The 24,172-nt window shown below is 36.6% G+C and overlaps 1 protein-coding gene across 11 annotated transcripts in view; it reads right to left on the bottom strand.

The window, feature by feature from the left end:
* The window catches only part of NAA16 (N-alpha-acetyltransferase 16, NatA auxiliary subunit), a 61,155-nt gene that overhangs the window by 3,273 nt on the left and 33,710 nt on the right, over positions 1 to 24,172 (bottom strand). For all 11 annotated transcript variants that reach the window (XM_058683925.1, XM_058683902.1, XM_058683916.1 and 8 more), the window contains 9 exons: positions 20,879 to 20,951; positions 17,614 to 17,783; positions 17,111 to 17,263; positions 12,093 to 12,221; positions 6,546 to 6,759; positions 5,278 to 5,471; positions 3,952 to 4,060; positions 3,416 to 3,514; positions 2,948 to 3,091 (listed from right to left, as the gene is read on the bottom strand). In XM_058683925.1, coding sequence (XP_058539908.1) covers positions 2,948 to 3,091; positions 3,416 to 3,514; positions 3,952 to 4,060; positions 5,278 to 5,471; positions 6,546 to 6,759; positions 12,093 to 12,221; positions 17,111 to 17,263; positions 17,614 to 17,783; positions 20,879 to 20,951 — 1,285 coding nt within the window. The remainder of the gene's footprint in view (positions 1 to 2,947; positions 3,092 to 3,415; positions 3,515 to 3,951; positions 4,061 to 5,277; positions 5,472 to 6,545; positions 6,760 to 12,092; positions 12,222 to 17,110; positions 17,264 to 17,613; positions 17,784 to 20,878; positions 20,952 to 24,172) is intronic.

Here is a 24,172-nt window from a genome sequence, read left to right as displayed (position 1 = left end):
TTGCAAGCCAGGAAGAAATCCCACTTGATCATGGTGAATGAATTTTTAATGTATTGTTGGACATGGTTTGCTAATATTTTGTTGAGGACTGTTACAAGTATGTTCATCAGGGATACTGGCCTGTAGTTTTTTGTTTTTTGTCTTTATCTGGTTTTAGTATAGGGTAATGCTGGCCTCATAGAATAATCTGGAAGTTTTTCTTCCTCTTCTGTTTTTGGGAATAGTTTGAGAAGAATAGGTATTAACTCCTCTTTAAATGTTTGAAGTCGCCTGGTCCTGGACTTTTGTTTGTTGGGAATTTTTTGATTACTGATTCAGTATCATTACTGGGTAATTAGTTTGTTCAAATTTTCTGTTTTTTCTGCATTCAGTATTAGGAGGTTATACATTTCTAGGAATTTGTCCATTTCTTGTAGGTTGTCCAGTTGGTTGGCATGTGCCTTTTCATAGTATTCTCTTACAGTCCTTTTTATTTCTATGGACTCGGTTGTTACTTCTCCTCTTTCACTTCTGATTTTGAGTCCTTTTTCCCTTTTTTTTTTTTTTTTTTTTGAGTCTGGCTAAAGGTTTATCAATTTTGTTGATCTCTTCAAAGAACCAGCTCCTGGTGTCATTGATCTGTTCTATTGGTTTTCAGCTTCTATTTCATTTATTTCTGCTCTATCTTTATTATTTTCTTCTACTAGCTTCGTGCTTTGTTTGCTCTTCTTCTGTCTCCTTTACGTGTTAAGATTAGGTTGTTTACTGGACAGTCTTCTTGCTTCTTGATGTTGCTCTGTGTTGCTATCAACTTCTCTCTTAGAACAGCTTTTGCTGCATCCCCAAAATTTTGCACCATGTGTTTTCATTTTCATTTTTTTCCATGTATTTTTTTTATTTCCTCTTTGATTTCTTGGTTGACCCATTCATTGTTTATTACCATTTTATTTAACCTCCATGCATTTGTGTTCTTTCTACATCTTCCAGAAAATGCTTGCATATTCACAAAGAACATATTTTTAAAGCTATTTTTCAGTAATATTCAGTTTACATCTCTCCTGTAAATTTTGGAGATTTTTGTTTCACACCTGGGGTATATGGGCTCAAAGCTCTTAATTTCACCATTAGTTCCAGCTAGGGTAATGGGATAATGACCAGTTTGGGTAGTGATGCAGGCTCACAGCAAGCTGGCTCATTCATTCACCATTCACTAAGCTACTACGCCTGGCTCTATACTGGACAATGTAGGAGACACGTTAGTGACCAAGACAGCTCCAAGCCTTGCCCTCAGGGGCTCCCAGGACAGCACATCAGACAGTGCCAACCAGTGTGTCAGGACTGGGATGAGGAGGTACAGGCAGAGGGGTCAAGGCCAGGGAGGGGGGAAAGGGGATACTTCTGGTCAGAAACACCACAATGTATGGTGTCTCTAAATAAGACCCTTTGCTGGGCACTGGGTACACAAGTGACCAAGAGAGACGTGTTCCTTCCCTTTCAGAATGGAGGCAACCAGTATTCATTCAATTAATAACCTCTTTCTCCATGATGGTATCTCCTGGTCCATGTTCTATGCTCATTTTTCTACTGGCCTTTAATCAATTTATATTTTTTATTGCTAATCTATACAAACTCTACATATATTATTAGCCTTCTATTAGTTACATATCTGTAAATATTTTTTTTCCAATTGGCCTTTTGACTTTCTTTCTTTCTTTTTTATTTATTAAGTAACCTCTAACCCCAACATGGGGCTAAGAACTCACAACCCCAAAATCAAGAGTCGCATGCTCTACCCACTGAGCGCCAGCCTGGTCTTTTGACTTTTTTTTATGGTGTTTTAACTTTTATGTGGCAACATTTAACTTTTCCTTAGAATTTCACATAATATTTGGGAAGGTATTTCCCTAAAAACAATAAAAAAATGTTTTCGTCCATTATCCTGTGTTCTTGAGGAGAAGTTCTTATTTCCCTTTGTACCAAGAAGTTGCAGTTTTTCACAGGAATTAACTTTTTTTCCCATAGATATCAGAATCAAGAAGTTTCCCTTTAGAACAAGAAAGCTTAAATTAAAATATTTAAGTATATGCTTAACGTAGGAGCTTAGTTAACTATATTATGTACTTCATTTTGTCTCCAATTCCTCGTCCACAATCTTTTGTCCAATTTACCATCTTGTCCATCCAAGCCATTCTGTCATTTTATGAAACTGAATAAACTCCCTAAAATCCTTCTGTACAGGCAGGATATAAGTAAATCCTCAAAATATAAAATATGGCAAGTAATAAAAACACAAGAAAAAATAAATCACTCATAACCACAACACACGAAGGCAACCATTAAAGCTTTCATATGTATTTCTTTTCAGCCTTTATCCCATGTATTTTTTTTTACAGTTGAAATTATATTGTATGTTACTTCCGTGTACGTGTTATGAAATTATTTACCCCCATTATTACAAATCATCCAAATTAACATCCCTTTACAGGACTGCTGGGTTTTCCATTCCACTACAAACCTGCTACTATTTCCCCTACTATCAGACATACATCAGCTTTGTTTCCATTCTTTTCCCCACACTTAGAGCATTTCAGTTAACGTCTTTGCGCTTAAAGCTCTATCTCTGCTTTGGATTAATTCTTTAAAATTATTTACAAAAGTATGATGACAGCGAAAATCACAGATAATGTGACCCTCCTCATAAGAGGACAGGTTGCTTTCCTAAATGGCCAGGCCAGTTTACATTCACAGCAGCGAGATACAGGAGTGCTTACCCACCACATCTTTACCGTACTTCTGTCTCCTTTTTCCAAACAAACAGACCTTCCTTAACTGGAAAGATCAAAAATGGTATTGCATTCATTTCTACTTCTAGGATAACTTGTGAGGTTGAACATCTTTCCAAACGTTTATTTTCACCACATTCTAACCCTTTCCAGAACTGTTTTACCCCTGGGAGTCCAATACCAACCTGAAAGCAGATGCTGAAGAGAGGTAGCATTGTGTCTGAGAAAATCCTCATTAAAACTTTCCAAATCCTTGTTGACAAATATTTTCTGCATTTCTTGAGATAGAACTTTACTCACAATGTCTGGAAGATTACTATGATTAGACACTATAAAAACAAAACATTTGGAATTAAAAAAATTTTTAATCCTTTGAAACAAAATCAATGGAAATACATTTATATTTGTTATTAAGCTTGATACATTTCACACAGTAAAAATATTGCTCCTTTGGAATACTAAATATATTCTAGCTTAAAAATGCACTAATTTCTAACATATCTTTGCTACCATGTTTAATTTATAAACACACCATAAATATTATCCTTTCCTTGCTTTACATTAATGTAAATCTCTTTAATATCCAGCTTAATGAGAGGCCTCTGAACTGTCATACTTGCTTTTACATAAATATTACCTTTTTTCATACTTACCAGATTTAGAAAATTTAATTAAGCATTCATGTAACCATGGGTTATTACTGTTGATGGCAAAAGCTCGTTTGACAGACTGCAGCATTAACAGAAACTTCCCTGTGTCAGAAAAACATGGAAAGGTAAAAGCATCAAATATTTATGTATGTTATTTTAGTCACTTTATTTTAGCCTCACTTAAATTCCAGTAACAAAATGTTACCTTTCCTATAACATTCATAAGTTAAAATTCAAAGCTGACTTTGGTTATCAAAGACAACTTTTATTTTCTAAAGAAAAGTTTGAAATCATGTAGAACTGCTTCAGGTAAACAATTTGTATGACTGTTCAAACTCTTCTTAAAAGGGATTTGAACATAATTTTCTAACTAGTTACCCCAAAAAGTTTTGAGTAGCAAAGGAAAAAGGGATTGGGAGCCTTTTGTAGAAGGCTGAAATGGATCTTTAAGAAACAAAAATCAATCTAACTTGATAAAGATTATGCTGAATATAGTCACCAATATAAGTAAGGATTAACAACTGAATTCAAACTATTACCTTTTCTAAAATATATTTCAAATGCTAATAGATGAGTGTCAATGTTATCAGCAACAAGGTTCTTAAGAGGTATAAGGAACTTGATAGCTTCTTCTAATGGATTTTCTATCTATTTTGAAACAGAAAGGAAAATTATTACATTTAAAAACAGCTACACAAGTCAGTTTCCCCCAAAATCTCATATTAATATGTCTCTAAAGTAATTTACCATTCTCTTTATATGACGAAATAAGCAAGAAAACATTTTAAAACTATCATCTGTAAACAAATTCAAAATAGTAATTTCAAAATGGATATGGCTTTATTGTTTCTTCTGATTATAAAATCATTATAATTTCATAAAAATCCAAAAAAATACAGGAAATTATTCCATAGGCTTAAGGAGATGGGACACCAAATACTGATAGCCCCTTATTCTTCAAACATCTATAGTAAAGAGGCAAATATAACTGTATCGTGTGATTGGAAAAATGACAAATTTGAAATACACTAGATTCTATAGTGAATAAACCTGAAAACTAAATATTTCCCTAAACCTGGTCCCTAAATAACTACCAACACTTTGAGAAAATCCCAGCCACGAAGTGCTTTCTCTTTGTAGCTAAAACATATCAATATATATAAAATGTTTCCAGATGTAATAATTATATTGCTGCTGTAACACATTACCAACAAGTTAGTGTTCATAAAACAACACCTATTCATTATCTTGCAGGTCTGTAGGTCAGAAGTCCAACATGGGTCTGGCTGGGCTTAAAAATCAAGGTGCCAGCAGGACCACCTCCCTTTTGGAGGTTCGAAGGGAGAGTATGTTTCAAGGCCCTTTCAGCTCCTCAAAGCTGCCCACAATCTCCATTTGTGGCTCCCTCATTCCCTCTTCAAAACCAGTAACAGGCTGAGTTCTCCTTACAGGACTCCATCCCTCTCCTGTCTCCCTCTACTCTAAAGATCCACTGTGATTACATTCGGCTCCCCAGACAATCCAAGCTAACGTCCTTATTTGAAGGCCAGCTAATTACAATCATAAATCCCATCTGCCACCTTTATTCCCCTTTGCCATGTAATGGAACATATTCCCAAATTCCAGGGATTAGGATGTGAAGAGATTTAAAGGGACATTATGCTGCCTACCACAACTACAATTCTGCGTATAATCTGCATTAACCAAAATTTGCGTATTATCACTCAAAACTAACTGACTAGTATCATGACCTTGAAATATTACAAACGGCTTCTGATCTACAGATGTAATTAAAACACATTCGTGACCAAAACAGAACCAAGTAACATAAATTCTACCAAATAAAGACAGTAAATTTATCTCACCCTTTCTAATTTTTCAGGTATAAGTTCTTCTTTGAGACCACTGCCTTCTTCTTCTTCTTCATCTCTTTTTTTCTTTTGATTTTTTTGTTGACGTTCCCTTTCCGCATGCTTTCTCTCTTCTTCCAGTTTAGCCTTTTTCTGAGCTCTTCTCTGCTTGCTAAGCATTTTCTTCAACTCTTTGGCTGACAAGTTTTCTACAAATATCCAAATGAATACAAATTCTGAGTCAGTGTTTCCATGTTCCTCACATTCTTCTGCAATTTTTAGTACAGCTTTTACAAGGGAAAAGGGGGAAGAGGCAATGATATGGAGGTTTTTAGGAAGTGCCACCACCTATCACACACCTGACACACAAAAGGCAACTGGTAAACACTGCATTGACTAAAATGAACCGATTCTAAAAAAAATAAATAAAAATAAATAATAATAAAATAAAATTAACCAATTATGGCCTAGTTCTGCCTCCCAACATGATAACATGACTTTATTTAGGTAAATCACTTCATCTCACTGAGTCTCAATCCCAATCTGCGCACAGTGGGGGTGATGACACCAGCTATCCTCTTGGAATATATCAAGGACAAGTGAGACAATGCATACACACAGAATTGTGATCTGATCCGAAATTTGCCTCCACATTACTATCTCTCAAATATCTGTAGATACTAACATTCTAGCGAATAAAAAGCTGGACAGATATCCTCATTGACAGTATTATTTTCAATTAACTAGGCACTAGAAACTGTAAGAACATGTATTTTTCCCAAAGGGGCTCAAAGCTATTTTCACTTACAATTGAAAAAAAGAGAGAAAAAGAACCCAGTCCACAGACATTTCTATTTTTCCTTAATTGGCCTTACTGAAGATAAAAATAAAAATGATTGCAGGGCACCTGGCTGGCTCAGTCAATGGAGCGTGCGACTCTTGATCTCAGGGCTGTGAGTTCAAGCCCTATGTTGGAAGTAGACATTACTTAAAAAAAAATAAAATCTTAAAAAATTTAAAAAACATAAAAAAATAAAATAAAAATAAAAATGATCACAAGTCATCCAATTAGGGCTATTTAGAATTATTAGCTACAGAGCACGATCCTGCTGACTTTTTCTAAGCTCCCCCTATCCCCTGCACTGTTTTGGGAGCACACAGGCTACCTGATGCCGTCTTCACATACATTTGACAAAATGCTTTTGTATGTATTGTTATGCTAAGGACATTCTGAAATTTTGTGTTCTTTTCCATCCTTTTACATCAAGTTCCTTTTCAGTTACCTGAATTTATTTCTTGCTGTTTGCTCTCACTGGTTAAGGGGTTATCATACAATTTCAAGTATATTTCAATCGCTGATCTAGCAGCCTTGAAATAGAAGGCATGTCTTCTGAGTATATCTTCTAATCTCAAAAGGTCAACATAGGCACGAAGGGTCATCTTTCTCATGCAGTATGTATGGAAGTCAAATTGATCATCGGTTATCTCAAAAAAATGCTTCAAAAAAAACACAAAATTATCCCTTATATATATATGTTAGTAATGTCTATTTTTTGAAAGAAAAATCATAAAAAACCCCAAATACAATGTTAACAGTCACAATTTCACTTAGTTGCCCCTCTCCACTGTTCAACACTACAAAAAACATCAAATTATTCTTTGCATTCAACTTAAGTTTCTGTTACTTGGCCATTCCCTGTATCACTTTTTGTGACGACACTCAATTTCTGTGTAATAAGTCAGATAATCAGATTTTTTTTAACCTTGAAATCAGTACATATTGATAATTTTGTTTTAGTGAAATATTTCTCCTCCATATTCCCCCAAAATGAGCAAGGCAGAGTTAAATGGAGCTCTGAATGAAGGTCAAATATACACAGGTTCACATTAAATGTTTACAAATCAGACTGTTCTACTCAACTTTGAGGACAAGCCCTGTCATCTCTATCCCTACTACATGGCACAGGCCTAACATTCAATAAGCACAGTTTTTGCTAACTCAAGAGAGAAAATGCTTATCACGCATGTGACCTCTTAATTTCCTACAGCTTCAATTATTTAAATTAGGTAGGAATAAAGAAATCCACATAGCCAATTTCATAAGGTTGTTAAGTGATCAAATAAGATAGTTTAAAAATTTCATTGAACACAGAGCATTCTAGCTTTTTCTCATTTAATAAACTCCCATTATTCTACCAACATTCCATTTTAGCAATGGTTCCTAAACTAGAGTCTATGTATAAAATAAGCATAATAACATTGTCCTAAGCAGAGAGTTCAAGGCTTTCATCCAATTCCCAAAGGGTTCATGGCCCGAAAAGTTAAAGAACCAATTCCTTACATGGCAAGGAGATGATTAACAATTCAAAACAACTGATACTTTTGTTTTCTTTCCTATATGCCTCTCTGCCTCCATCTTCTTTCTATTCCCCTATTTTAGCTTCTCCAAAAATATACACAAAAATGAATGATTCAATACATGAATACAAACTAAGCTCTTCTGCTACTTCATCTCCCCTCTGTCCTGGGGGCCTAAGTACTAACTCACTGTGCAGAAGACACATTAGCAACTGTCCACATCATTTCATAATTTTATTTGTGTTGGTAATTAGAAATACACTACACACAGAATGACATTAAGTACCTGAGACTTTAAGGGAAGTATTCTAAGGTAAGAAGTATAAAAGCACACAGTGTGGAGGGGAAAAAATGGGAAAAAATAAACATTCAACATTAGTTTATAACTTCAAGAATCATGCTTTAATGTGTTATATTTGAAAATTGCACTCCTCCCATCAATAAGACAAATCAATTCATAAGTATCAACATAAACTTGTTTTTTTATCAAAGGATTACAGGTTTCATAAAGCTGTTCGTGGTTAATATAAATCAAGTTATGTCTAGCACCAAATCTTAAAATTCAATACAACTGAGGAAAAATGGCAGTGCCCACATCAAGGAATACATAATGAGATGATAACATCTAAGAGATTACAGGACCTTTTTTTAAGTTAAGAAACATTTATGTGTAAAAGGCAGACACAAGTTTTAAGAGATACTCTAGCAGCTTTAGTAGACGTATATTCTAGGTCAAGTCTTAGAGGGAGCAGTAGAGAACCACAAACATTTAAGCCGCCTCTTTATCAGTAACAGCCCACAGGCTGCCTCTCTCCAGTTAGTCTTCCATATATAGGGTAACCAACTTATCCTGGCTAGCCTGGGGCTTTCTCAGTTTTTCCAAGGAAAGTCCAGTGTCTTAAGAATACGCTTTGCCCCGGGCAAACCTGGATGTTGATCACTCTATAGTAAGCTCATAGTTGTGGACAGGATATGGCCAGAGTTAATTAGAAAAAGTAGGATACTAACAAAATAATTTTGCTTTGGGAAGAAACGCTATATTGTAGAATCCTTTTAAGAAACAACTAAATAATCTTAGCTTGACTTTCTTTTTTTTTTTTTAATTTTTTATTTTCAACTATAGATACATAAGAAGTTACAAAGGTAGTGCAGAGATACCCCATACACTGGTCTCTCAATTTCCTCCTAAGAGTTATATCCTCCATAATTATAGTGTGAGAACAAAATCAAAAACCTGACATTGATACAATGTGGGTATATAGTTCTAATGCGATTTTATCACATGTGTAGATTCATGTAACCACCACTACAATCAAGACACAGAACTATTCCATCCCCACAAAGATCTCCCTTACACTATCTTGGGGTGATTTTTAAGTCTCTAGATTGATAAAACATAAAAATAAGCTAGATGACACAAACAGGTGAAGTTAGCTTCCCCATACTCCAGCATAATACGGTCACTTATCAGCTTCCTGCAGAAACCAGGTAACCAAATTTTAATAGACAGCTCACACTCTTAACTCCATTTTCCCCTCATCATAAATTACTAGTTCTTTGGGGGAGGGGCAGGAATTGCTTAATTTGTCAAAATTAGGCTTGAATCAAAATAAGACGAGTCAGTAGAGAATAAAGAAATGCTATTCGTGGCCTAAGAGCACGGTTTCCTTTAGGAATTCCGTATTAGTCCCTCTCTTCTTACCCAGATTCCCCCACCCCCTTACTTCTCGGCAACCCTGGAAGAGCCCAGCAAAAGGTCATATACAGAAAGGCAACAAAAACCTCTGATTTGAAAAATAATAATAATTAGATGAACTAGGGTAAGTAAGCAACTCTACCCCCATTATAGAAAATCTGTTATTATAAAGCACACATCAACTAGATAAAGGTTAAGATATGCTAGAAGATAAAGTTATGAACTGCCTATGGTTCTGATCTATCAGAAATCCTAGATCTTATCATAAAGTTTTAGAAATAAGTATTACTGATCCATTTCAGACATAAATCAGCATACTAAAATGAGAAACTAATCCCTGGGAAAAAAGAAAAGAAAAAAGCCTTGAAATATAAAATTATTATGAACACATGTTTATATCTAGTATCTTTAAAGATGGTTGTTTTGTTTTATTTTTAATAAACCTCAAGTTCTAAACATCAGATTAGGCTGGACTTCATAACCTTTACATATAATCCTAAAATCCTATGAGGGCTGCAAGATGAAAGCAAAAAAAATACTATCCTGGGCCATTCTAGAATTCTAACATTACAAATGCAATTAACTAAAAGCTTACAGCAATACATGTCATGGCTGAAACTGCCTTCAAGGGGAGAATTCTTGAGTAAGTTCTTGAAGGCAGAAGAAAGGCCTAGACCTTATTTGAACTTACATCCGTATTCACTGAAGGTGAAGGTTAACTGCAAAGTTTTACTTTTGAAAGGTCATCATTTCTTTACTAAAATATTTAAAATCCAGGCACAAAAGTAGGTCATGAAGATATTTATCATAATAAATCATTGAATTCTGTAATTACTCTTAAATCCTAACAAATTATATCATTAAGAATTCTTTCGGATTATGTTAATTTTATTAGAAATGAAATTAATAGCATTACTAATTTAGTATTAATCAATCGGCAAATATTTAATCACCTTATTTATACTAAGCACTCACATTTCTACATACACTAGAAGAGTTAAGTCTTACTTTTACTATGAATAACTCACTATAAAAGACTAGCTCACAAATGGCATAAGAATAGGCTCTTCCCTCACTTATCTGTGTCTGGTTCTTTCTGTCCTCAAGCACTAACAAATCCAAAACAGAAACAGTAAAGTTTCTAGAAATGATTATATAACATGACCAGAGGGTGACAATTTCTGCCTATTTTAATCTCTGATAGCCAATGGTTTTCTATTTTTTTTTGTTCAAAAATGCTTTCTACCAGTCAAATCCTATTTCTTGAACAAGAGACACAGTTTATCTGACATTACAGACTTTTATTTCATGTCACTCAGACAAAAGTCACTAAAAATTTAAGGGAGAGCATAATCTAAGTGAAACTTAGTAATGGAAGAGCTATTAATCATATTCTAACAATCCTCAAGAAATACCACCAAGAGAACTATTGATAGTCATGAATATTAGGAGGGGTGGGGCTGAAGCTGGAGACACTCATAGTTATAATGACCCTAAGGATGTGCAAATTTCACTTTCACAGAAAATCTGGTAAATATCTAGCCATGCCCTTGCTGGAATTACTGATCCATAAGTGCCTAGTAGCTTCTTCATTCAGGAAACAATCTATTGCTCCCTGAGAATGTCCTGGGTAATAAGCATGTATCTTTCCTTAGTAACAAGAATGCTTTTAAAGTGCTGGTCATCTAAGGAATGTTCAAACAAACTGGTGATCTATGGTTTTATCACAGAAATAAGAGCCGGGTTTAAATTAGAATGCTTGGATATTGCCTAAGTATTTCGCGTATCATCTGAGGGCTTTATATTTTTCAAGGAGAAGATACGGATTTTCCCCCAGAGATATAGCCAGCAAGCCCAGGCTCAAAAAGAAAAAAGCAAAGAAACCAAACAAAAACAAAAAACTAGGTTATTTCCAAAAGGGATCAGGTATAATCCTAGTTCCAGTTCCCAGCAAAAGCCACCCCCTAAGATTTAGGCTTTCTTTTGGGTAACCTTGGAAGTTTCACATGGGGAAAAAGGCCAAAGTGACTGCTAGAGTGCAGACATCAGGCTCACCTGACTACGACGCCTGTGGTTTTATACTGCGTCAGCATGGGAACAGTGCTGCCGATTGACCCCACAACTGAGGGCTGCTGAGGACTGCCTCAGGGGTGCTTTTGTGGCTCTTTTCCTCCTGTTGTCCATTTGGAAGGAGAGTGCTTCAGAGATGACAAAGAACAGGAAAACAAAATTCACACAAAGGAAAAGAAAAGTCCCCTCACTAGGACACATCACACATAATCCTAAAAGCAAGTAATAAAATAAGCCTGCAAACCAGCCACAGATTGCTGTACAAAGTATCGGACATGAGAACAAGTATCCTGGGAAGACAAACTGGAGAGAGGCTGGCTCCAGAGCAGATCCTGATGTAAAGGGGAAAGAGGTGGCCATCAGCTTGTGTGTCCTTCTGGGCTAGTGAGGAGATCAAATAATGGCCGGATTAGGAAAAACAAATTTTGAATATATGTTAACAATAACAGTAATGGCTTGATAAATTCATCTTTTCCTTCTTCCCTCAGACCAAATTACGCAGACCTGTCTCAATCATAACCATTTGAAGATCAAAACAAAGCAATCACTTATTCACAACTTCTGAATGTTTGAAAAGCTAAAGACCAAGCATGTTTTTCACAGTGAAGTTTCCAAAGCAGAACAGGTAGATGATCCCATGTAGAAATCAACCCGCTTTTTTCATCACCTTACAGGAGAAAAGTAAAGTCAAAGTTCTACAACTTACCCTTTCTACTTCATGGCATTTTTTCAAGGCATCCCCATATCTCCCCAAACGCTGGTAAGCTGAAATGCATTCTGTCTGAAACCACATGCATTGCATCTCATTTAGATTTTCCATAGCAGATGTTCCTTCCTGAAACAGAAGCATTCATAAATATAGGACACAAACAACAAAAGAGATCCTAAAGACCTCATTTTCTCTTTTACAACTGTGGCTACAAGTATCATTATGACAATACATAGCAATAGACAAATAGCTCAAGGTTCTTCCAAAGGCTCCTACTGATGCGAAATTACATAATGTCTTATTTACCCAGCTCTGTTGGGGTATTCAACACCCTACCCAGAAAAGACTCCAGATTGCTGAAACTAAGTTTTTGAACACTTTTATTTAAAATATTCATTTATTTAAATATTTAAAATATTTAACAGTAATCCTTAGGAAGCACTGCTTATTTTCTTTTTAAGCAACCGCTGCTTAACCTTTCCTTGCTGACTCAGTCACTGTGATGTACACCCAGTTACTGCTGAATCTGTTAGTTCCAGGGCTCCTTTGGTTTCCTGGTCTCCTCCCTCCACCTCAGGCTATCAGCTGGCACTATCTTTGTGTCCCTGGGTCTGCTTCTTGTTCCATACCAACTCCTCCCATTTGCATTAGGCTGACAAAGCCAAATAAGGGAATTTGTAAAGAATATCTGTTAACTTAGGGGCACATGGGTGGCTCAGTCCATTAAGTGTCAGACTCCTGTTTTGGCTTAGATCATGATCTTGCAGTTGTGAAATTCAGCTCTGCATCAGACTCTGAGCTTGGCATGGAGCCTGCTTAATTCTCTCTCTCCCTCTGCCCCTCCCCTACCCATCCTCTGTGTGTGTGTCTCTCTCTCTCAAAAAATAAAAATAAAAAATAAATAAAAAGAATATTTGTTAACTTGGGTTCAATGAGAATTCTGAGAAGAGTGTAAGACCTAAAGTACCTAGTTTCAATGGAGGGCCACAGGAGTTTTATCACAGTTTAGAAGAGTTATTTCAAACATATTTTATGTGACCCCAGGGAAAAATGGCAAAGGTACATATTCATAAATAATTTCAGTCTTCAGTTCTTTTTCACACCCATTTTTTGTGACCTGTTCCAATTTCAGTATTCTCATTAAAAGTGTAAAAACTGGTTATCTCTCAGTGAATGGAATTATGGGTGTATGTTATTTCTTCCTTATGGTTGTATATATTTTCCATCTTTTGGTGACTACATATTTTTATAAGAAATCTACATTATTTTTCATTTCAAAATCTTTACCAACTAGAACTGTCCAGCTTGCATCAGCAACTCTGTACACAGGTTCTAAAACACTGAAAAATCTGCCAGAAGAAAATATGCACACTTCACTCACTTATTAGTGATCAGATAGAATCACTTATAATCAGACATAAACTGGTTATTTGAGGTTAGCAGTCTGCCTCTGCTGGCTCACTCCCTGGGCTATCCACCACACGTTCTGGGCCCATCTGGCCCAGGAACGAGGGTGGCTGAGCAGACCCAGGTCTCCATCCAGCAGGACAGCTTGTCAAGAGTGAATTACCAGAGGCAATTCTGACAAGCCAGCTGAGCCACGGGGTTTGATGACTCCTCTCCTCAAACAGACAACCATTCCCCTTCTTCTTCATTCTGTGGTGCCTTTTCAAACACATCCTGGTTGTCTGTGACTTGGGTGCATGTGTGTGTGTGTGTGTGTGTGTGTGTGTGTGTGTGTGTTGGTTGGTTTTTAAAATCACTGGACTTGATCTAGTTAAGAAGTTTTGTATATTCGTTTTATTTTTTTTTAATTATTTATTATTTGGGGGAGAGCACAAGGTGGGGGAGGGGCAGAGAGGAGGACAGAGGATCCAAAGCGGGCTCTGCCCTGAGGCTGACAGCAGCGAGGCGGATGTAGGGCTCGAACTCACAAACTGTGAAATCATGACCTGAGCCGAAGTCGGACACTCAAGAGACTGAGCCACCCAGGAACCTCTGTATATTCATTTTAATTGCACTTTCCTTCCGATCTCTGCTTTGGCTTCCAGGTGGTACTTTCCTGCACAGACACCGCCTGCTTCTGTATCTACTCCTGTACTTCTTACCGTCTCCAAATCTGTGCCGCAGGGCAAAGGGCATCAAAGAGTTTGAACCCCTGCACTATCTACTACATGACCCCTTCAGAGCCTCACCCACCTTGCTGCCAAATGTCAGACAAACACATGAGTCAGTGGTAGGTGAACATGAACACTAAGACGATTTTGCTCATTTTAGTTTTCTTCTCCTAATACCCATCACTCTTGCTACTTCTTTCCCTCTACATTACATCTACCACTTCGCAATCTATTGATCCTGTGGTGTGTGAATTTCTGAAACACTAGTCACTACAGCTTCTGCTCCTATTACCATTCTAAAACATGGGCTTTAGTGTCAGAGACTGCTAAGCTAGAATCCTGGCTCCAAAAGGAGTGACTAGCTGGGTGATCTCCAATGGGCACAGTACCTGACTTCTCTAAATATTTTCTAACTATAACATGGGAGTAATGATATCAGAGGACTGATAGGATTAAATGAGATTATGTATATAACATACTTAGCTCAGTGCTTAATAACTGTTAAAGCTACTTTACATTTCTCCTTACAAATGGTATATAAATTATTAGCATTACTCTAAATATGAAAAAGGAGAGCTCAGGCAGGTTCAGATGCAAAAGCCATTTTTATGATGAGAGAGAGAACAGATGGACTATAAGTAGTAGCCTTTAATGAAAACTTAAATGTCTGTACATACACACACAGAGCTCTCTCTCTCTCTCGCTCTCTTTGAGGGGAGAGCGAGAGCTGAGAGGGAGAGCGAGAGCTGTGTGTGTATGTACAGACATTTAAGTTTTCATTAAATGCTACTACTTATAGACCATCTGTTCTCTCTCTCTCTCATCCTACATATACAGGACATGTATTTCGTATACAGTAAAACCTTGGTTTGTAAGTATAGTTCATTCCAGAAACATGCTTGTATTCCAAAGCATTTGTTTATCAAAGCGACTTTCAAGAACCATTGGCTCAGTTGTGATCATGTGATGTTCAGCATCACGTACCACTCATATTGCAAGACATTGCTCATTTATCAAGTTAAAATTTATTAGAAATGCTTGCTCGTCTTGTGGAACACTCACAGAACAAATTACTCGTAATCCAAGGTTTTGCTGTATGTGATCCATATGTATACATAGGAGATATGTGTATATATGATATATATGACATATTATTTACCAATACCTACGAATACTTATGCCACTTTGATGGTACGAAATGAGATCTTATTGTTTCTCTAATTACTAATGCAAGCATCTTTTTTGGCCATTCCATTTTCCACTTGTGTGAGCTAACTATTCACATCCTTTGCCCATGTTTCTCTCATCTTGTCTTTCTCTTATTGAGGTTTAGTGTGTGTGTTTTTGTTTCTATGACATTCTTGTAAGTAGTTAAGATTTCACAACAAAATTCAAGCTATTCTGTGACTTCTAAATTATAAGCAGTTTTGACAAACACCCAAACACAACCAGAATCTAGTTAACATTTAAGGAAGGTGGTACGCTGGGGCTGCATGAGGAAAACATTAGTATCACAGGGCACAGGGGTAACTTACTTTCATTCTAAATCACTCACAAACACCAGCAATAAGGCCCTCCATTGTATACATAATGTACACTCGGAGGTAAAAGTTATTTATTCCAGGGTATCTTAATTAAAACTTGGAAATTAAACTTGGAAATGTGGTTTCCTCTTTATGCCTCAATGTCACATTCAATGTGTATTAAGGAACTATTTCAGTGAATTCTTTGTGGAGTTCTTTATAAATTCTTTTTTTTTTTTAATTTTTATTTTAATGTTTATTTTTGAGAGAGAGAGCACAACAAGCAGAGGCAGAGAGAGATGGTGACACAGAATCCGAAGCAGGCTCCAGGCTCTGAGCTGTCAGCACAGAGCCCAATGTAGGGCTCAAACCCACAAACTGTGAGATCATGACCTGAGCCAAAGTCAGATGGCCAACTGACTGAGCCACCCAGGCACCCCTATAAAATCTTATTCCATCATATGGTTTGGAAATACCTTCTCCAATTCTATGGTCTACCGTCTCATTTTGTTTACAGTTATTCCTTGTTATATGTACACTTTAATTTTTAATATGGTCAAATATATCAATTTTACCCTTATACTTAAATTTTTTTAGTTTCTTAACAAATGCTTCCTACCTCAAACTCTAAAGATAAATTTAATACTTTCTTTAATCAACCTGGAATCTATTTGTGTGCAGGAGAAGAATGTCATTTTATTTTTGTCAGTTGTGCCAGCAGTATCTTTTCATCTCTGATTCTGAAAGCACCTGTGGCTATATACCAAGTTTCCAAATACATGTCAATCTGTTTCTGAGCTTACTATTGTGTTCCATTAGTCTACATATATTTTGAACCATAAACTTACTATTTTCATAATGAGATAGAAAGTTCATGTGGAAAAAGAGATGTACGGATGGGGAAAGAGGGACAGGAAAGGAACAGATGTTCAGCCCAACAATTTCAGAGAACTTAAATTCTGAAATGTCAGAAATTATAGCTCGAAGAGGCTGGTTCTACATAGAAAAAACTCTATGAGCAATTCAAAAGAAACTGAAAAGAGAAATAAAAAGCAGCCACAAATTACTAATGAGACAAAAGAGTTGTGAATTGAATATTACATATAAGCACTGAAGTCTGGTATATTGCTTATTTTCATATGATACTGTGCTCCTATCATTGTCTTTCAACTGTCCCCCACCAGAAGCACACGCATACACACACTGAACCACAGTAAGAAACCATCCTTAGGACACAAGCTAGATGGGATTAATAAAAATAATGACAAAAATGAATTCTTATGAACTTTAGTGGCAAACTTCACAAATCATCATAGAGCTTAAGTTTAATTGTACTAACTCAGAAAAGTACACACTCGCATATGGCATTTCTTACCCTTGTGAACTTGGAACACATTTCCTCTGCTTCTTTTATCATGTTTGCTCGAAGCATATATTTTGCACATTTGGAGTTGATGAATCTATCAGCTGTGTCCAAAGACTGCGCTTCATCCATCCACTTTACAGCTTCTTTGAGATTACCTATATGCTTTAAGAAATGAAAGCATTATTAAAGAAATCACAGGATTTGTTATTAAAAGAATATGGGTGAATATAAATCATACAGACAAACTAGAAATCTGGTACCATTTCTGTCAAACTTCTCTAGAAATCCTTAGATAAGTTATAATTTACATTTACTAAGAGATGATTCAAGTAATTAACACTGATTATACACTGCTTATACAACTATGTAACATAAAACTCCCTAGGACTATTAGAGTATTAGAAATAGATTATCAGGGTACCATAGGAGTTATTTCTATATGGAAAAAACTCCAAGGGTTCTTAAAGTAGCCAAATTCTTCAGCTATTCAAAAAACATGACTAGGATTTTACCTTGTAAATTTTTGCCTTCATATAGAATAATTCTATTAGAGTGGGAGTACCAGCAATTGCAGCATTAATGTAATCCAAAGCTAAAGAATAATGCCCAAGTTTATCAAAATGCTGTGCCAGGAAATACTGAACCCAGAGAAGTGTTGTTGGGGGTTCCTTCTCTCCATTTTCTGCAATCAAACAAATATAAAATTATTATAAAGAAGAAGGCAAAGTAAAGTAAGTCATATACTTTCTCTCCCTTAATGCATGATGAAATTAATAATTATTATAAGAATAAGCAGTAAAAAACCCAGAAAAATGACCAATGTCAACAGAGAGAGGTAGGACTTTATGCCATAAAGTTCAAAAAGTAGCAGTCGGGAAGAGAAACAACATGCTGGTTTCACAGACTTCTGACCTCTACTTCACTCCAAAGAAACAGTGCTGGGGAAAAGAGGTGAATCAGTCTAGCCCGATGCATTCTCCAGCTCAGAACATAAGGCAGCAGGCTCAGAAAAATCAAGGTCACAGCTTGGTGAACAGATGTCCCTAAATACCACTGCAAGACTGTCACAAAGACAAGAACTGCCAGGGCTTTGCACTTCCTAAGACTCAACCCCAAATCAGGGAAACCCCAAGTTGAAGGGTATGAAGATACCTTCCTGACAAGGTGGAATTAGCCCTGCCATGTGACAAAAGCAGTCACACATAGTCAGCTGAGCTCCATGCCATTCCTCAAGCTACAGAAGAGTAGATAAATAAGTATCGAGCTCTCAAAATGGATTTTAAAATGGATACAGGTATGAAATCAGGTAGAAAAAGTAGAATGGAGGATTTACCCATACCACAGAAAAAAAAGTCTTGTAAACACAGAAATTAACATAAATTAAAACAAATAATAAAGGAAAAGACAAGCATTTATCTTGTTCTTCTTACATAAACTATATCTCAGGGAAACCAAACATTTGATAAAGAAAAGTTCCTTTTTTAAAAAGTTTTTTAATGTTTATTTTTGAGAGAGAGAGAGAGAAAAAGAGAGACAGAGCACAAGCAGGGGGAGAGGCAGAGAGAGAGGGAGACACAGAATCTGAAGCAGGCTCCAGGCTCTGAGCTGTCAGAGCAGAGCCCAACATGGGGTTGAACCCACGAACCATGAGCTCATGACCTGAGCCTAAAGACACTCAACCAACTGAGCCACCCAGGCATTCCTGATAAGGAAAAGTTGTTTATAAGAGAATTCTAGCTATTATAAATGTAGAGGGGAAATGATTATAGAATAAAAGGGATTGAGGCAGTGATCCTCAGTGACTGCTAAAATCATTAGGTAAGAGGAACTTTTTAACCAGCAGATCAGGCTGTAACATCTGAACCCTGATCAATCTTCACATCACAAAGACAAATAACCAGAATGTCTTCTGCCTCCAGATGTGATACAACAGGAAGTACAAAGCATCACATAAGAAGTATTCACAAGGAACCTGGATCTAATCAAGCCTGTAAATCTAACTAGAAGTTCACATGAAATCTGGATAGCAAAATATATTAAATGATACCAGGAGAAAGCATTCAGCCAAATCCATAATATGGGACATTCCAAAATACAAATGACCTACTACAAATAGTGATTGTAGTTTTTTTAATGGCAGGAGGTTAATTATCACGATTAAAAAATTATCAGAGACATAACCAAATATAAAGTGTGGACCTATGCTGGAGCCAGATTCAAATAAGCCATTTATGCAGAGACAGTTTTTGAGGAAACTGGGGAAATTTACATTTGGACTGGGTATTAGATATTAGGATATGAATGTTAATACTATGTGAGATAGCACTGTGGTTGTATCTTCTAAGTGTTTTAAACAGAGATGTACACTAAGGTACTGACAGGTGAAACAGTATGTCTGCTTTAAAAATACCCTAGAAATGGGGGGCCTGGGTGGCTCAGCTGGATAAGCATGTGACTCTTCATTTTGGCTCAGGTCATGATCTCATGGTTCATGAGTTCGAGCCCCACATCAAGCTCTGTGCTGACAGTATGGAGCCTGCTTAGGATCCTCTCTTTCTCTCTCTCTGCTCCTCCCTAGCTCATGTGTGCACACATGTGTGCTCTTTCTCTCAATAAATAAATGAACATTAAAAAAAATACCCCAGAGAAAAAACTAGACAGGAGATAACTTTACATAAGACTGGCAAAATACTGGTAATAGAGGCTGGGTGAAGGGGACACAAGGGTGCATAATTCTATTTATTTCTGTTTCTGATATTTCATTATGAAATTTATTTCAAACAAAAACAAAAGAGCAATAACATGTAAAAGATACATGAAGAACTCAGACTAAAGTTACCATCTGCATGACTGAAAGCATTCTAGAGTGTTTTCTAAAGTAAGATGCCTTGAATTACACATGTCCCTACAAAGAGAGAAAGAACCAAATCATTCAGAATTTAAAAAAAAATTTTTTTAATGTTTATTTACTTTTGGAGAGAAACAGAGCATAAGCGGGGTGGGGGCAGGGGGAGCAGAGAGAAAGGGAGACAGAATCCGAAGCAGGCTGCAGGCTCTGAGCTATCAGCACAGAGCCCAACGTGGGACTCAAACTCACGAAATGGGAAATCATGACCTGAGCTGAAGTTGAATGCTTAACTGATTGAGCCACCCGGGTGCTCCTAAATCATACAGAATTCAAAGTAATGAACTAGTAGAAAAAACAGAGAAGTAGGAATTTGGGAAAAATAGGTTTCAGTGTAAACTAACTATATGACCTTAAACAAGCCACTCAACCTCTCAAGCGCTTACTCATGTTAAAACAGAGTTAGCTCCCACCTCACAAGATTGTGGAAAACTTAAGTAAGATTGAAAGTGATCTTCTCAAGGGGCACTGGGGTGGCTCAGTTGGTTGAGCGTCTCTTGATTTCAGCTTAGGTCATGATCGCAGGTTTGTGGGATCAAGCCCTGCCTCAGGCTCCTTCCTGAACATGGAGCCTGCTTAAGATTCTCCCTCTCTCCCTCTCCCTGCTTCCCTCTCTCTCTCTCTCCCTCTCCCTGCCTCCCTCTCTCTCTCTCCCTCTCCCCTCCCCTCTGCCTCTCTCCCCAACTTGTGTACTCTCTCTTTCTCAAAACAATAAATAAATAAAAGTGCCCTTTTCATTATTAATTCAAAAACAACTATTTAGTAAATAGGTATGTGTAGCACATACATAAAATATGTTAGTTTTACTTTAAGTGATTAAAAATGGATTGAAATGAGTATTCAAATTCCAGTTTAATCTAATTTAAACTTACCATAAGGGCTAAAAAAGTCACACGTTTTAAGAGAGGCTTCATAATTCGTAACAAGCTCCTGGATTATAGAAATCTGTTAAAGAAACATAGTTTTAAATTTTAAAAATATTTTATTGAAGGTTATTTATATTTACTGTGCAGTATATTAAATTTGGAAACAATGTGAAGGTTATTTCAGGACTATAAATTAACTATTAGTATATCTATTTCCCCCCTCCCCCTCCCGCCCCATCGTGTGAGGGGAAAGCAAGAAAAACACAGAAAATATACTGCTCTTTATTAATAGTAAAACAGCATCTCAGTCCTCAATCTCCCATCTCAGTAAGTAGCTTTGAGTTTTCAAAGGACAAATCATAACTAATTACTACAAAACCTTTTTTTTTTTTTCCAACAGTTTGCCTTTTGCTTCTCATGGTTATATTGTGAAGTTGTAAACCATTACGTATTCAGATTTTCTAAAGCCACTCATAACAAAAAATTCAAGTGCAGTGACCCAAATGACACAGTGAGTTGATGGAAAAGGTGAAGTAAACTCCTAAGCAGATGTTTAAACCCCCTTAATTTTTAGTGATCATTTTAATAAAGAGTTACATTTCAACACTCCCCTCAAGTAGGACTGAAATACTAGAAACCACACTGTTAATGTGCTATGCCCTGAAAGAGGCAAACTAAAAGTGACATGAATTAGAAGTGGCAAAAGGAAAAAAAAACAGCTTATATATATAACTGATTTTAAATGCCTATTGATGTTAACTGTTCAGAATAAGTTGGAAAAATATAACTATCTTACTTGTGAAGTTCAAAAAAAGTAATGATTTAAAAGTGAAGGGAACCCATTAAAACGCTTAATAGTATCTGAGAAATATGGTATTATTTTAATTGTGATAATTTTTTAAGTTTTCTAGTTTTAAAACATCGGATGCTGCTAATACCACCAGACAAAGGGAACATACCAGACAAGGGAAAAACAATAAGAAGCCACGAACTGTCAAAAGCACTTTACATGTATTAAAGTAATAATTATAGGGGCGCCTGGGTGGCTCAGTTGGTTGAGCGTCCAACTTCAGCTCAGGTCATGATCTCATAGCTCATGAGTTCGAGCACTGCATTGGGCTCACTGCTGACAGCTCAGAGCCTGGACCCTGCTTCAGATTCTGTCTCCCTTTCTCTCTGCCCCTCCCCCCCGCTCATGTTCTGTTTCTCTGTCTCTCAAAAATAAACATTAAAAAAAATTGTAAGTAATAATTACAGTCAACCCTACATGGCACTGTTTTAGGTACTTTACTTATATTAACTCACTTGTCCTCCAAACAACCCTATGATAGTATATACTATTATTAACTTGAACTTATAGGCAAAAGGAAAATAAAAATAAGCTGAAAGTATACAACAGTGGAGCCAAAATTTAACCCAAGTAATAAGGCTCCAGAATTTAGCTTCTGACTACTTGCTGTATCAATCAGTGGATGGGACGTGGCACATTTATAACTAAATGGCAATTCTCTCAGATTCACAGGGGGTGCATTAAGACTAGAGACTAATAATAACAGGGCAAGAAAACTTTCCCCAATCAGTTTTAGTGCTCAAAACACCAAATGGTGCATATTAAATTAGCCAGAGCATGGAAAACATACTAAATGCATCAAAATGAGAGAGGGGGTAAGCTTTAAACACACACACACACACACACACACACACACACACACACACACACACACGAGGGACAACAGGAAGGGGAAAATATACAAGACAGAAAAAAAGTAAGAGAAGGTTTAGGAGGGACAAGCTTAGTTACACTCTGATGTGGCATTAAGGCACATATCTACAAATACAGATTTCCAAATTGAGTGCCCAAAGAATGTTATTTTTTTTTAATTTTAATATTTATTTTTGAGAGAGAGACAGAGACAGAGAGACAGAGCAGGAGTGAGGAGAGACAGAGAGAGACACACACAGAATTGGAAGCAGGCTCCAGGCTCTGAGCTGTCAGCACAGAGCCTGACGTGGGACTCGAACTCACGAGCTGTGAGGTCATGACCTGAGCTGAAGTCAGATGCTTAACTGACTAAGCCATCCAGGCACCCCCCCCAAAGAATGTTATTAATAAGTTCTTGAAATTGAAAGAAGTTCTGTTCTGTCTGATCTGGGAGTGGGGGTAGGGTGTGTTTCAGAGGGACAAGCCAGCCAATCAGTCTCTCTGGGAAGTCCTAACTACCTGCTTTCAGGGCCCTGTATGTATTATGACCTCTAACATCAAATGTTGTTAGTAAGTCTGTTACGTTAGTAAATAAACCATGATCTCTTTTTTCAAGTTTGTAAACATCTAGGACAATCTAAAAATGTGAAAATATAAAATTAGCAAGTGACTGCATCCATTGATGAATCCTTAGCATATCTACAAAAAAAATGAAAAAGGCTTAGTGAAATTTCACATGACTGTTAGCAGCCTTGGTAGGCAAAAAGTGAGAATCTCTACTTAAAACGATTAGCGGTTTTCCTACCCAAATTCATTGATCTACCTACTATTAAAATAAGATCTGAAATCTTACTATTTCATAAAAATTGAAACTTTAGACATTTTTATTTTCAGAAAGACAATTATATTCCTTTTCTTTCCCTAGACCTCTTTATAAACTAACCAAAATTCACTATATTTCTAGTGCCACACAAAAGCTACTGAAACTTTTTGGTTTTTACCCAAATTAAAAAACTAAGCACAGTAGTTTATCAACAAGGACCAAAACTGCTAGATTAATTTCCAATAAATGTGTAATTGTAGTGACAATTTTGGTTTTGAAGGAGTTAGTCACAGAGATAAGTTGTCCAAGAACTATGACATCAAAACAAAATTAAGTAATTTCCTGCAGAGATGAGGCATAAGGGATGGAGTGGTAACAGAATGATAGTTTTGGAACATCTCTGAATCAACAAGCACTTTACAAATGTTATCATTTGGGGTGCCTGGGTGGCTCAGTCGGTTAAGCGTCCAACTCTTGGTTTTGGCTCAGGTCATGATCTCATAGTTTGTGAGTTTGAGCCCCACATCGGGCTCTGTGCTGACAGTGCAGAGCCTGCTTGGGATTCTCTCTCCCTCTCTCTCTGCCCCTCCCCCCGCTTGCTCTCTGTCTCTGTCTCTCTCTCTCTCTCTCAAAAATAAATAAATAAACCAAAAAAAAAAAAGATAACTACAAATGTTATCATTTAATGAAAACACACGTTTAAGTTTTATTTTTAAGTGTTTTATAAAAAATATATTAGCACAAGCCCATGATTTTTACAAAAACAAAAAAGTAA

The sequence above is a fragment of the Neofelis nebulosa genome, chromosome 1, assembly GCF_028018385.1.
Source record: "Neofelis nebulosa isolate mNeoNeb1 chromosome 1, mNeoNeb1.pri, whole genome shotgun sequence".
Taxonomy (NCBI): Eukaryota; Metazoa; Chordata; class Mammalia; order Carnivora; family Felidae; genus Neofelis; species Neofelis nebulosa.
The sequence above is the reverse complement of the archived record's forward strand: the minus strand, read 5'-3'. Positions and strand labels throughout refer to the sequence as shown.